At 34.2% G+C, this 15,355-nt stretch overlaps 1 protein-coding gene across 1 annotated transcript in view; it reads left to right on the forward strand.

Moving 5' to 3' along the window:
* The window catches only part of JMY (junction mediating and regulatory protein, p53 cofactor), a 107,803-nt gene extending 96,214 nt beyond the window's left edge, over positions 1-11,589 (forward strand). The window contains exons 9-11 of the mRNA XM_027863407.1: positions 1-580; positions 2,158-2,468; positions 6,196-11,589. The exon at positions 1-580 is cut by the window's left edge and continues 15 nt beyond it. Of these exons, the coding sequence (XP_027719208.1) occupies positions 1-580; positions 2,158-2,465 (888 nt within the window). The 3' untranslated portion in view covers positions 2,466-2,468; positions 6,196-11,589. The remainder of the gene's footprint in view (positions 581-2,157; positions 2,469-6,195) is intronic.
* The last annotated feature ends 3,766 nt before the right edge of the window (positions 11,590-15,355 follow it).

Raw genomic sequence — 15,355 nt, forward strand, 5'->3', positions numbered from 1 at the left:
AAATCAACACGACTTCGACTAGCTCATGCAAGGAGAAAAAGTGTTGCAAGCCCAGTGTCCAGTGTAGATCAGCCTCAGTCCCTACCAGTAACCCTAAGGACAGAAGAGAAAACTGAAGAGGGGGAACAAGGACAAGAGGTGCTTCAGTCTTTGCAAACCAAGGAACCCCAGAGACTGGCCCAGCTTAAAGAGCCTTTATTAGCACAACTTGAAGCCACTTCATTACCTCCCAGTGGTGTTACCTCTGAACTGCCTCATGTTGCACCTCTTCCACTTCTTACTGATAATGACCTGACACCAGGTACTGTTACTATTGTCCCACTCCCACCACCTCTTCCTCCAACTCCTCCTCCACCGCCCCCACCACCCCCACCACCACCACCGCCACCACCCCCTCTACCTACTACTAAGGATGGTCCCACAGAGTCTCTGGAGAAAGGCCTTTCTAAAGTGGAGGGTGAAGAGAAGAGAATCCCAAAGTCTGCCAGTGCCCCCTCCGCACATTTCTTTGACAGCAGTCAGCTGGTCAGTGCCAGGAAGAAGCTTAAAAAAACTGCTGAAGGTTTGCAACGGAGAAGAGGTAATTTTCAATAAAAGTATAGTTAAACTTTTATTTAAAGTGAGGTATGCCTGTCGTACTTTTGTTTCATAGTTCCTCATAAAGGTTTAAAAAAAACTTGTCAGATTTCATGAAATTTAGAAATTGCTTACTGCCTTTTAACAGTTCTCCATTTTTCTCCTCTTTTTATGAAAGAAATTAGTGATTCTTGAGCAGTTTGGGAGTGGGAAATAGTTATTTTAGTAAAAGAAAGATACAAAGTCTGAGCATGATCATTAGAGGAAGAAATGTTACTTAGGATAAGTTTGATAAGAACTGACAATAGGAATAGTAACTAGAGAAATAATGGATTTTTACGAATGAGACTTGAAATATCTTAAGTCAACCAGTAGCAAATATTTTTTGAAACGTTTATAGTGTGTTAAGTCCCATGGGACAGGTACAAGTATATAAGAAGCTTACACCATTTAAGAAGATGCAATAAGAAATGTAGATTAGACCTAAGCATGTAAATTATCTAAGTTAAAGAATATTAGTCACTAAACGGAACCAAATTTATGTATTATGTGTTCAGTTCTGTAACCAAGTCAAATCTAGATATGGGGATATTTCAGGCTTAGAAAGCAGTTTGACACTTCTTTATTCACCTCACTTTCCCTTTCTGCAAAATAAAGAAGTTTCATTAGATCACATATAGACTTGACACCTGGCTTACATGAGGCGATTGTTCTCAGCATTTACCATTTTTAGAAATGCTTATTTTTCTCTTAGAGGTCCCTTACCCATGGTTGCAAAGTATGGCTAGAATGTACTCATGGGAAAAATTGAGAGGGACATTTTTAAAATAGTTTTAATCAGATTAACCTTTAGCTGCAGTAAATTTGTACTTTAATTTTAAAGGATGATCTTTTCTCTGAGTAGTCAGTCCTTTGGTTAAGTGGAGAGAGAATTTGCTTCTTTATAGCTGAAGAACTCAAGTTATAGGTGGCAATTGTGTTTTACCTGTTAGGGACAAAAATGACAACCTGAAAAAAGAGGAATTTTTAGGCAGTTACAAAAAGAAGTTCTTATCAGTGGTACAATGAAAAGGACACTGCTCCTAAAATCACAACACCTGAATTAGAGTCCTCGGTCTTACATTAACTCTCACTTGGGCAAGTCATTTAACTTCTCTGGACTTCAGTTTTCTTATCTGTAAAAGGGAGATAATACTATTTATACTATCCATCTTAGCTTAGAGCTTTCTTAAGAAAAAAGTTTCTGTAAACATCAGAGAACCTTTTAAGACGGTGAACTTTTGTCTCAGGAACATGTTGGACACCATTAGGACAAAATCACACTTTATGTCACTAAACAGCAATTGTTCCCTAACCTTTAATTCTGTTTATTTACCAGATTCAAGAATACCAATGCACAGACTAACCAAAGTAGAATTAGTATTTTTCCTATGCAAGTTATTAGGAACAGCTCTTTAGTAGAAATTGTGTGAACAGACCAAATGGTCATACACTCTTTTTACTATCTTATTAAAAATTCTAGTGATTACAGAATTTGACTATGGAAATTCTAATTATCTTTTTTGTTTTTGTTTACCAAAGTGAGTTCACCAATGGATGAGGTACTGGCTTCCTTGAAACGTGGTAGTTTTCATCTGAAAAAGGTTGAACAACGAACTCTGCCTCCTTTTCCTGATGAAGATGATAGTAATAACATCTTGGCACAGATAAGGAAGGGGGTGAAACTGAAGAAGGTACAGAAGGAAGTTTTGAGAGAGTCCTTCACGCTTTTACCTGATACAGACCCACTAACACGTAGCATTCATGAAGCACTTCGAAGAATTAAAGAAGCATCACCAGAATCTGAGGATGAAGAAGAGAGTTTGCCTTGCACAGATTGGGAAAACTAACATGTAAATGGTCCTGTCTTTGTCAAAAGCATTTTCAGTTTTCTTTCTATTTGAGGGCAGGGGTAAGGGTAATTAAAGTTGGGTTATCATTTGGTTTTATCATATTGTTTACCACATTCTCACTACATTGTGTTATGAATAATAAACTTTTTACATTTATGCATTCCTTAAATCAGTGGATCAAAGGAATAAGTTTTTGAGATATTTAAACACCTCTTTTTAACAGAGGTTGAATGATCCCTACAGTACTGCTATCTCCTTAGTAATATCCCTTATAAAAGTAAAACAAACTTTGACAAATTAAGTCACCACCATATTCCAATGTGTACATATGTTTTGTTTTGTTTTCATTTTTCAGTGTTTCTGACTTGAAGAAATTGACAGTCACTCAGGCCAAATAATTTCAAATCAGAAAAAAAAATAGCACTTCCTATGTACACTAAACTATTAACATTACCTTCCCAAGGAGTCACTTTTCTAGTAATATATCTTTGTTAGATCATGGAGACAACAAGCCAATAATATCTGCTTCTACATTTTCCACACAGATTTGTAGGCAGTATAGTAAATTATTTAATAACTACTGATGAAAAACATGTTAAGAAAAATTCACCTAAGAATCTCTTTTTGTGTGGTGGTGGTGGTGGTGGTGGTGGTGGTGGTGGTGGTGGTAGTAGTAGGGAGGTGAGGAAAATTAAACCATAGTTTAATTTGTGAGTTGAACTACAAATTATGCCAAATACCTAAAATTAAGAGAGTTATCTCATGTTTAAAATAGTAATACAGGCCCATGCATTTTACTTGATCTTATCAACATGTTTTTAACATAGCCATTAAGATCAATAAGGATACCGTTTTTTTTTTCCCCTTCCTTCCCCCTCCCCCCCAGTCTGTTGTTATTCACAAATTTAATAGGTGGTATGCCTTTGTCTTTATCTAGGACTTCCATTAAAAATGTTGATCAGAACTGGGCCAAGCACTGAGCCTTCTAGTCTACCATTAGAGGCACTCCCTGCCCCAAGTGGATGTCGATCCATAATAATGATGAAGGTGATAGCACATTTAGATTAGTCCTCTAAATGTTTTGATGAGAAAAGCCAAATACATCTCTCCCATTCTTCATGATCACCACCAGTTCTTTAAATATTCGTAGCTATAATTGGTTGGGGCTGTGCCAAGTGATTTGAACTCATTTAGAAAATAAGATATTTTTAACACTTAGGGTTCCAATTCCATATTATCTTGTGCTCATAGTATCACAGATTGAGAGCTAGAAAGGGTTTTGGAGTTCTTCTAGTTCAAATCCCTCATTTTATAGATAAGGACATTGAAACTTTGAGAGGTTAAGCTTTCATAGGTGATAATTGAAAGACATGTAAGAGTACTGAGATTTACATCTCAGTACTCTTAGAAATCCAGTGCCCTTTTGCTATACTATACCTTCCTGCGCTCTGAAAAATTTTTGTTCTATCCTCTTTAATCTTATATTGATTCTTGATTGAGAAAACAGAAATAGAAGTTAGGTATCTTCATTTTGTTTCTGCTGTGCATTATCATTATCCTGTTCATCCCCAAGGATATCCCTTTCCCCTCATAATTTTCTGGGCTTTAGTCTTCCTGATGCTCTCCTCATAGTACCTTGCTACTTTTTCTTTCGTATTTGCTTTTTACAAAGAACTTTTCAGGTAGTGAAGTTGATGACTTTAGAGATCTCCTTTTCTTTGTCATTAAAAGTATTTGTGACTTTGTCTTTAGGATTTAGTCCTTAAAGGTTTTTCTGTCTCTCTTAAACAAACTTGCCTTTTTAGTCTCAGGTCAGGCCATGGCATCTATCTTTTCATCAACATTCTATATTCATATCATTCTCCTCTCTATCTGTGATGAACAGAAAGGACTTTGTTTTTGGCAACTCTAAGGTCATGTGGTATCTTCCAAATATCTAGTTGATAACTTCCCCTTCACCAACTGGCTCCAAAATATTTTTACTAGTCTTGTTCTCTACTTCCCTAAAAGTGAAATTTTTGGCAAGAAAAGTCAGGAAATTGGTTTTGTTTTTAATAGAAAGAGATCCCCAAGAAGTCTCCAGACAGTTCTGTTACCTGATCATTACCATATCCTGCCTCTTTGCCAGTTTTGCCATTTTTAAGTAATTGTAGTCACCTGTGCCCTCAATTATTGACTTGACCGTATATTGATTCTTATTTGAACATCACAACAAACACATCAAGAGTTGCTATTAGTGTCCCTATTTTACAAAAGAATAAGTTAAGGCTAAGCTCATGGTCACATGATGGCACTGCAGGACTTGAACCTAGGTCTTCTGGCTTCACATCATTGACCACTAACCATGCTGCTTCTCAGGCAGATGGGTGATTGAGGGTTTTTTTTTTTGGTAATTTGGATTTGAATACTTAGAAGTTTAGCGTTAAAAAGGACCTTAAAGATTTTCTAATACAATTCCATTATTTTATGAATGAGGAGAAAACAGTACCATTGGAACAAGAAACTAGGTCAATGCCTAAAGTAATTTATATAATTCCTCCTTGTTGAGTAGAAGGACTAATGAAGCCATATAGATTTTGTCTTTGTTTTTAGAGATTGAATTTCAATGTAATTCATAATTTTTTAGATAATTCTGTATGTGTGAATGTGTATAGATGTCATGTATGTAGTATTTAGAAATTTATAAAAGGTGCTTTAACTTGGCTTCATTTAACTTCTTTTATTAATTTCTTTGTCAAAAGAAAAAATGTTTTGGGCTAGCTGTGTGCAAGGCATTGTCCTAGACCCTTTAATGTAAATAGATTAATGAGACCGTTCATTTCCTCAAAGACTTTATAGTCTAAAACAGTGCTAAGGGATACAAAAATAACTTAATGTAAGTTAGACTATGTGATAAGCACCTTAAGAGAAATACAACTTGCTGGAGCATTGGGAGTCTTGGCTTGTTAAAAGATTTGGGTATAACAGAGGTCAGATCATGGACCTTAAAACATTATTACATATAGAATATTGGAGCTATCCCCCAAAGCCAGTAAGACACTGTAAATATTTTTGTCATTTAGACCATTTATAATTGCATATTTTAGTTATACCTCTGTCATACAGAATGCTGACTATATATAGAAAAATATTAAACTTTATTTAAATATGTTGATGACTTTAAAAATATTTATCCTGTTTTCAGATTTATTTTTATTTTTTAAAAAATGTATCTTTCACTACCTGTCCACAAGGAGGCAGGATGGTACAATGGAAAAAACACTGGATTTGGAGTCAGGGGATCTGGGTTTAAATCCTGTTACCATCCATGCAACCTTAGTCAAGTCATTTAACCTCCTCCAAACTTCAATTTCCTCATTTATAAAATCAGGGTTTGGCTTAGATGACCCTTTAAAAAGGGCTGATCCTGTTCTGAATTTATGGTCTTTGTAGTCTCCAATTACACCATACAGATAAGTGACTGTTTATAAGGCTAGAGTCAGAATACAACAAAAAAGCACTATCCCATACTTCAGAAGACATTTTTAATTTGATCACAGTAGTATCTGGAAATAATTTCTTTCCCAAATCAGTTCAGTCCTCCTTTATAACAAAGAATAACAAGTAAGCAGAAATACTCATTACAGTGACCACATCTAATAATAAATGCAACATTCTACAGTTAAAATATTGCCTTTAAGAGGTTATCTTTTTTAACATGATTTTGTTTTTGTGTTTTTGAAAACAGGTGACTTAACAGCCACTGAGAGGAAAAATAATGCCCACAGTTGAAGATTATCTTCCTACTCCTTTGGGGAAAATTTGTAAGCAGTTTGATTCTGCAGTCTAAACTGCATTAGTTCAGTGTGTGAAAAGGGAAGTCACTTTGTAGATCATCTTCATGATTCTATCCATTCTAGTACATAGAGGTTAAACAAAGTGAATTTTAGATGTGCAATGTATGTAATCATAATGAAGAGAATGTCTCTAGGATACCCTCCCAGTTCTTTTAAAAGCACTTTTTTCATTTACATCAGTAGAGTGGCCAGTTAATGTTAGAAGAATGCTGTTGCATTGACGAACATCTACTGTGAGTTATATCAGGACTGCTATGAAATCTGCCCTTTAGTGCACTGAGAAATCATCTGCTTGAAAAACAGCTTCTTCCACATCAGTTTATTCTACAAACAGTTGAACATCTTCTAAAAAAAATAAAATCCTAGTTCCCCTAGTAGTTTATGTGACAAGAATTGTAAGAAATTCAAATGGAAAATAACCCCAAACTTCCATAATTGTTCATCTCCAAAAGAATTTACATAAAGATGTTAAGTAACATCTGAATAGAAATGTAGAGTAATCATGGAGATACATATATTAATATTTTTTTTGCAATGACATGATACACCTAACATAGCACATTTTTAGAAAGCCACACAGTCTTAAACTTTGTATGTTTTTTGAAGTAAAACTTTCCATGCGCTTTTAAATAGCTCTTCATAATTCTGAGTTTATACTAGTTTAAACTTTATGTGCAACTGTGTTATGAGAAGCACTACTTTGTAATTTGATAGCACTTAAATTCTTTTTAGTTTTTCTGTTTGAACTGTTAATTAATGTAACTCATGAAATTTCTATTTGGAATCACATATGAACATTACATAGTGAGGGATCCAGTGCTTTAATCTGTGTACTATATAAATTTTGGTTTTGTGCTCCACGGTTTAAAAACAAAGTGTGCTCCACAGTGACTTCTATCAAAAAAATAGACATAGCCTCTTCAACTGACAATTCACTACTTTTGAGCCCTCGAAGTAAAACTTTGATGAGTACTCATTCTGCATTGGCACTCTGAAAAACAATTCACAACTGAAGACTAGTAGTTTATAGGCAATTTAATTTTTTTTTTTTTACCATACCAGGATGCTAAAAGATTAATCTATTCACAGTTGTGAATAGTTAAGTATCTCAATTAGACTAAACACGAATTTGCCCAGTCTACTGCCGCTAGTTAGAACACTTGAGTAGATTCTTACTCTTATAATAAGGGAGATCTATCTTGGACCTGTACAAAAAGAGTTAACTATTGCAAGGGGCCTCACAATACCCAGTCCTGTAAGACCTTTAGAACAGTGCTGTAGTAAAGTCCCAGCGTATGTGGACTGCTCCTTATGTGTTAATGAATGAAAAAAAAATAGTAATGCCATACTAACTTTCAACCCCATTTCTTTTAAAACAATTGGGGGATGGGGAGACCCAGTAAGATACCCTGGCAAAGGTCATAAGTCTTAGGCTATTCAGATGTCTTGGCTTTTAAAAAAAAAATAACTTGTCCATTCAAATACTGATATTGCCAAGTATTGTTTGTTGAAGAGTTTAAAGAAATATTTGCAAACTGCTTGTGAGCAGCCTTTTTCCAAAGTTGGCATTCTTTTTATTCAGGCAACTTTTTACTAGGCAGATTAGTAATACAAATTTAATACATGAAATTTAGTTACCCTAGAGTCTTCAAACAAGAAAAGTATTGTATAACAGTGAAACAATTAAAACTTGCTTTTTAATTAAAAAAAAAAGGTGTGGGTTTAGTGATACTGTTTTTGTTTTTAAAATTAGCAGCTTTGTAAGCAATTACATACATGAAAAGAACAAAGAACTCCTATTTCAGCTATACCTTTGGATATAAGTTTTCCCACCCTACGATTTCCTATCCTGTTTTTCTACTTATTGATACAGAGAACCAGTAAGAGAGACCCTTTTTTAAATTAATAGCAGTATGTACTTGGAACCTCATTGTGGGGTTATTTCACATAAAGCAGAATTTGGCTTAAGAAAGATCTGTCTTCCACCACTTTCAGGTACCAAAAGCACTTCATTATAAGACAATCTTAATTAAAAGAGTTTCCATTGCCATTACCCAAGTGACAGTGTCACAGCAAGGCTACATTGCTTATATCAAGTTGATTTCCAATGATAAGCTGACTTGATTCCACCAACTACTAATATAATTTTTAGGGTTGGTATTTTTTTTTAACATGAGATTTCAGATCCCACCAAAATTAAACAAGATTATATTCTTTCCTTACTCAATACTCATCCACCATTAAAACATAGGCTGATTGTACTGGCCTTCTACATATATTGTAGCTATATTTATAGAAGTGATAAGAGCTACTTGTCTTATTGAAAAAGTTATCTGATTTACTTCCCTCCAATTAAACTTGTGATTCAAACAATTTTATTACTGTTAATTTATCATGTTTCCATAATGAGAATTAGATGATAATATACAATCCCAGTCCAAGCTGCCATGTATTTAAGTAGGAAAGCAAGTGTGAATTGACTTTACGGTGTTTAAAGATTAACCTTACAGATCCCTGAGTCAGTTTTACATATTTCTCCTGTTAATGGAACTGAACTTGTATGTATAGCCATGTACAGTATGTAGAAAAGGTATTCCTAATGCAAAATTTTGGTGGTGCTGTCACAGTATGGGAAAATGCCTGGCTTAGGAGGCTTTACAAAGATTGTTATCTTGTTTGACATATCTTTGCAGACTTATTGAACATGTGAATAGTATAAAAATAATTCCAAGTTCCATCCCCTAAACCTTTGGAGCAGAAATGCTTTTATAAAGTGCATTTTGAAAAGAGACTCAGTCCAGCTATAATACACTGCACAATATATTCTTTTATAACTTTCCATTACATGAAGTTATAACCATTTATTCTGCTTTTATGTAACAGAAAGCCTCTACTTGTTTATTACAAGCTGAGTGAGATGTGTAATGATAGTAGATAATCTAGGGGGTGGGATATATGAGGCTATTTTCTGTAAAATACAATCTAAGACATGAGGAGCATACTGCTGCCATCACAGATGCTAAGACTTCATAGTCATAAGTGAAAGAAAAGTAAGCCAAAATGGAAGGACAACATCTGTGATTTGGAATTGAAAATCAGCAAAAGTTTTTATACATATCCATAAAAATATATTTTAAAATCATTTTATTCATCTGTTGTGTTTGCATAAGATGAAGGTAGCTTTTTTAGCTTAGGGGAAAAGTTTTCTGGTTTTGATTTTTTTTTTATAAAACACAAAACCCTGTTTTAAAGTTTTCTAATCTTAACACACGCTTAACATCAGCTATTTACTTGTAAAGAACTCTTGTGTCCTTAGAGACAATATCAGGGATCTGGGGTTTCATATACTTTACATGGCTCTTTGTAAAGAGCCATTTTGCCTTTAACATCTTTTTCATTTAGTAAAATATTTCAGAACTCTGGCAGGTGCATTATTGAAATGCAGCCGATTGATAAGAGAAACCGTAAGCTTAATTGTTGTTAACCTTTGTTTTCTTTGTTGCACTGAATTAAGATTGTAATTTATAAGGCTCTATATTCATTTTAAACAGATTTTATTTTCTTTTTAATAATTATATTCTGTTAAATTCCCAAAAGCATGAAAGAAAAAACTGTATGCATAGCATTAGAAAATTGATATATTACAAAGCAGTGAGGGTTATTTCAGAAAGAAGAGGTAAAAGTGGAAGCACTTTTCTGTTGGAGCGCATTGCATTCATTTAGAACTACTGACAGATAACGGTAGTTACATTTTTAACTCGATTGCAAAATGCTGTCTAGCTAAAGCACACTGACCAATGTCACTACTAATTAGTTGCTCTATAAAAGGAAGCAGTGGATATTTTCTAGCCTATAAATATAGTACAACTTAAGAAGTTTTCCTGCAAAATGAGTTTATATTGCTGCCTGAACTGTCGTGTATGTAAGCATTTAGAGGTTTTTAAAGGTGGGAGGGAGATGCCAGTATACTTTCTGGATTGATTTTTATATATGTTTGGTGTGTGTGTGTAGGCACGCATATATATATATGTGTGTGTGTGTGTGTGTGTGTGTGTAAATGTTTATCTTGTCTATTGAGTAATTTTGAAAGGTCTGTTCATTCCAGATTCCTAAATTTGGCCCACGATGTTTACACCTTGGCACTTGTAGAACTTAATTTAATTCCAGTATATAACAAAACAAATCCTTTATCACTGGCCTTGAGGGATTCCAAATTCACTGACGAAATGTTCTTCTCCCTTCCCACGCGCCCCCCCCCCCCAACTCCTTTACAGTGCTGCTGAAGCGTGGATATACAGAAAATACCTCTGATGTTGACAGTGAGCAACTTTTACCAAATTTGTGGTTCCACTGCATGTACAGTAAATTTTTTCGGGGGGAGAGGGGGAAAGTGAGGCAGTAATGGTTCTAGTTCACAGTGGAGAAAGCCCTGAGTAACAGGGAAAAAGTGTCATGTATATACATAAATAATTTGTTCAGAAGGTATGATCCTAATACACAAAACAAAGAGTTTAAGTTACTTTTTTGAAGACCTGCATGTTATTGTTAAAGGGTACAACTGCTATTCTAACTTCTCACAAGATCTTCTCATTTTAAGAAATCACTTTAATCATGAAGTGATAAAACCCCCACCTATGAAGCAAGAGGGATATACAATTTGACCCATACAATGACTTCTTTACCTTTGACAGTATCTCCACAGCCTCATTGTACTGTATGTCTTGCCAAGTGTGAAACCACAATATTCAGTTTATGAAGAACAGAAAGCTACAGATCATTTTGCATGAGTGCAGCTCATTAGGATTAAACTGACATTTTTCAGCCTGTTCTGGATACATGAAAATTCTAATGACAAACTGATCCACCCTTTACTAGCTTTGTGCAATATTATAAAAGTAGAAAAAAAAAACAACACTAGCACATTGTGCTTGGCTTTAAGAAGTTCTTTAACAGTTGCATTTGAGTGGACATTTTAAATGCACATTGTATAGTATTTACAATACTAAGTAATATTCAACGTTCTAAAGTATTAAGTAACAAAATGTAAAGTAAAAACTAAGCAAGCATTTAGAGCAATACTATGAAATCTCCAATAATTGTTTTGACTGTTGTCTTTTTCTTTTTCTTTAGTACAACTTTTCTGCAAATGTAATTATTGTATTGCTTTTTATTTCATGTTTTTTATACTCATGACTTCAGAGTTAAACTATTCTACACCAAGTACTGCAATCACTTTTCTCTTCTTGTACATGCAATGTAACAACATACAGTTTGGTGCTTAACAATATTCCTTTTTTTTCTTTAATAAAGGATATTTATTTGAATTATTTGGTTTTGCTTACTCAAAAAAGATATCTGTATATTGTGATTCTCATTTTAGGTGGAATGGATCATTGATGTAAATCTTATTTTTCAAGTATGCTGTAAGAAGATGATTTTCTTATTTATTTTCCTCCAAAGTTTATGGTAAAATATTTTCATTAATTGAAAGTATAGATAAGACCAGAGGCACCGATTTTAATTGTAGATTCCTGGCAGGGTAGAGGGAGGATAATCCTGTCATTTCTCCCAATAATCAAGAAATTTTAGCAGTGATTCAATCAGAAGTTGTGTTGAATTTCACTTAATGTAGTAATCATTGTTTGGTCACATAAGTTAATATAAAACTAAAAGGAAGCCTTCTTATGTAAGATGTAGCCAGTAGTATTTTGTGAAAATATTTTGTCTTCTAGTGGGAGGAAAAAAATGCTAGCTTGGTGGTTTTTAAACTTTTGAAGATAAAAGTGCTAGATCCCACCTTTAACAAGGAATGTGATTATGTTTATTAGTATGGATTTGGAAAAAATTACCTAAAATTAATCTTGAGCTGCTTTCAAATACTGTGAATGTCATATACATACATATATATATATATGTATGTGTGTGTGTGTGTATATATGTATATGTATGTATATATGAATGACAGGTTTACCTTAATAACTATCATTTTGCAGTGCAAATGAGAGGAGTTCAAGTTTCCTATCTTCTGATGTAAAGTATTTCCCATGGAAAACCTAAAAATTAAAGTAACAAAAACAGGAAGAAAAAACTTCAACTAGATTCCACAAATGGAAGTCAGCTTTGAGTGGATTGTCCACTTTATTAGATGAGATTTCTGATCTTTTGCTCCCCTGCCCTCTTCATAAAGCCCATATACCCTTCGGTTATCTCTTCCAGCACTACAGTGTCCTTCTCTTCTAAACCTTTGTCTGCTGCTTAGGCTATTTCTGCCCCAGAGCAATAGTCCCTAGGATGTGCTTATTTAGATTTTCCACCTTTAAGGAAACAGAAAAAAAAATAGCAAAATGAGGAAATGAGTTCTGTCTCCTCCTGAGTTGAATCCTAAATGTAGTTTGATTTTTATTAAACAGGTATACGTATTTATATACTAATACAAAGTAGCATTGTGAAAGTACATATAAGAGTTTAGGTTGTGTTAGCTCTTGGCAGATAAACAATTTTTCTTTATGCCACTGGCCAAAGTGCAACCAATGATCTCAGGGTTTGATCCACTGGAGATTAATAGAAAAGGTTTTTACCTAATCCACTACTGAATATGAGTTAGTTACCTCGGGTAACAATGCTATGTGATGTCATGCTAGTCAGCTTAAATTATTTTCCATTTCATTTAATGTAATTCATATGGCCTGCTAGAGAAAACCTGACCCTAGCTATCGAAGTCCACAGTTTGAATTTGTGGGAGGAAGAAGAAAAGATTCAGGCTTCACGTGGTTATGTACTAATGGGAATCCGCTTAGGGAATTAAATATACATTGTTCAGCATCCCACAGTGCCTTAGGACTCATCAAATGCAAAAGGTAGGAAAAATCATTTACTGACCATAATGCAATAAAATTAGTAATGAATAAAGGAAATTTGAGCCAAAAAAGTTTACAGACATAAGTAGACTAATGACACTTTGAATAACAATTGGGCAAAAGAAACCACAAATTATAGACAATAGTGTTAAATCTAGTGAAACTATGACAAAACATTTGGAGTACAGCTAAAGTAGTACTCGGGAAAATTTATACTTCTGAAAAAAAGTGTCAAACTGATAATGAAGGTATTTTAAATGTAGAGGAAAAATCAGTTACGTGCCATGAGAAATAGAAAAATTTTGAATTTTTTTTGGAGGGGATAGGATAAAACCAAAAGCTGTTGAAAAAAAACCAATGAAAATTCACAATAGAAAAAAAAATCAAATTTCTCTGATAATGGTTTGGTATGTGTAAATTATATGTATGTGTGTGTGTGTGCATATGTATATAGATAAGTCATTCTCCGGTAGATAATTGCAAAGTGCAGTAGTCATAACCACAGTGCTTTAAATCAGGATATGAGACGCAAATCAAAACAACTTGAGGTTTCACCTCACCTTGCATATTGCCAAAGATGACAAAAAATGGTAATAGTCAATGTTGGAAGGGTTGTGATATGGTAGGCATGTTAATACATAATTGGTGGAGCTGTGAAATAGTATAGCATTTTGAAAGCAATTTGGGATTATGCAGATATGACAAAAATGCCCATACCCTTTGGACCAGAATTTCCATTACTGGGCTTATATTCCAAGGAAGGTGTTGATATTTTTTTTTTCAAGTTCCTATATAAAACACAATAGTTCTAGCAGCACTGTTGTGATAGCTAGAAATTAGAAAGAAAGTAGATACTCATCAATTGGGGAATGGCTAAACAAATTCTAGTACATGAATGAATGGAATATTAGTGTGCTGTAAGAAATTATATGTGTGATGAATGCAGAGAAGCATGAAAGGATCTACGTGAAGTGATGTGGAGTAAACAGAGCCAATAAAACATCTAAGAATTAGAACAATGTAGATGGAAAGAATAGCTACACACCAAAAAAAATCAAAAGTGAATGGTACAGAAAGGTCAAGCAGGACTTGGATATGAGAGATAGGAGGTGGGTGGTCCACAAGTGTTACACATTGTACATTTTTTCCAGTATTTTTCAGTGTTGCCAGTTCTGACTTTTTTTTTCCCCTCTTTGGAAAATATTATAGAGGATGATTCCTTGGAAGGGGGGATTTAAGAAATGCAAATTTTTTTTCAAAAACCCTCTATGCCAATAGAACAGTATTGAAATTGATGAGTATCTACAAAAATGTAAAATGACCACTCAATGCAAAAAGATCTTACCCCAATAAAAAAAAATTAAGCAATCTATAAATTGCCAAAGAGAAAAATCCTTGCATCAAATGGATTTTCCATTGAATTCTATCATTTAAAGAACAATATGCTACTATTATTCTCAAAGATAGAGACAAGCCACCAAATACTTTTAATTAGGCAAAGGTGGTCCGTATTCGAGAGAGAGAGAGAGAGAGAGAGAGAACTAATCAATAATGAATAGTGTTGCAAAATTGGGAAGAATGACAAGTGGGTGGCAGCTGGTGTTGCAATAGAGAGAGTGCTGGGCCTAGAGTCAGGAGGACATTCAAATCCCGTCTCAGACACTAGCTGTGACCCTGGGTAAGTCACTTAGTCTGTTTGCCTCAGTTTCCTCAACTGTAAAATGTGAATCATCTTAGCATCTACCTACCAGGAGTATTATAAGGATCAAATGAAATATTTGTAAAAATCCTTTTGTACATAGTAGGTGTTATATAAGTGCTTACTCCTTTCCTTTCCCTTCCCTTCCTCTTCATAAGTCAATGACAGAAATACTTCCAAAAGGTAATTTACTATAACCAAATTGGATTTGTACTGGGTGTGCAAAAATTGTTCACCCACCACTAATGCTTAGCATAGCATTTAGCAAATAGTAGGTATTTAATGTTTATTGACCGAGCACTAATAAAAACAATTAGCAAAATTAAACATAACCACCCAAAATTACAAAAATCACGTAGTTGCTTTAATAGATGCAGAAAAAGATTCTGACAAAGTTCAGCACTCTTAAAGACTAAAAAAGCATGAAAATGACATTTTAATGGAATCAAAACATTGAATACCAAGATGTAGCATTGTTTGTGATAGAGAAATAAT

This window comes from Vombatus ursinus, unplaced genomic scaffold, assembly GCF_900497805.2.
Source record: "Vombatus ursinus unplaced genomic scaffold, bare-nosed wombat genome assembly UNPS02014772.1, whole genome shotgun sequence".
Taxonomy (NCBI): Eukaryota; Metazoa; Chordata; class Mammalia; order Diprotodontia; family Vombatidae; genus Vombatus; species Vombatus ursinus.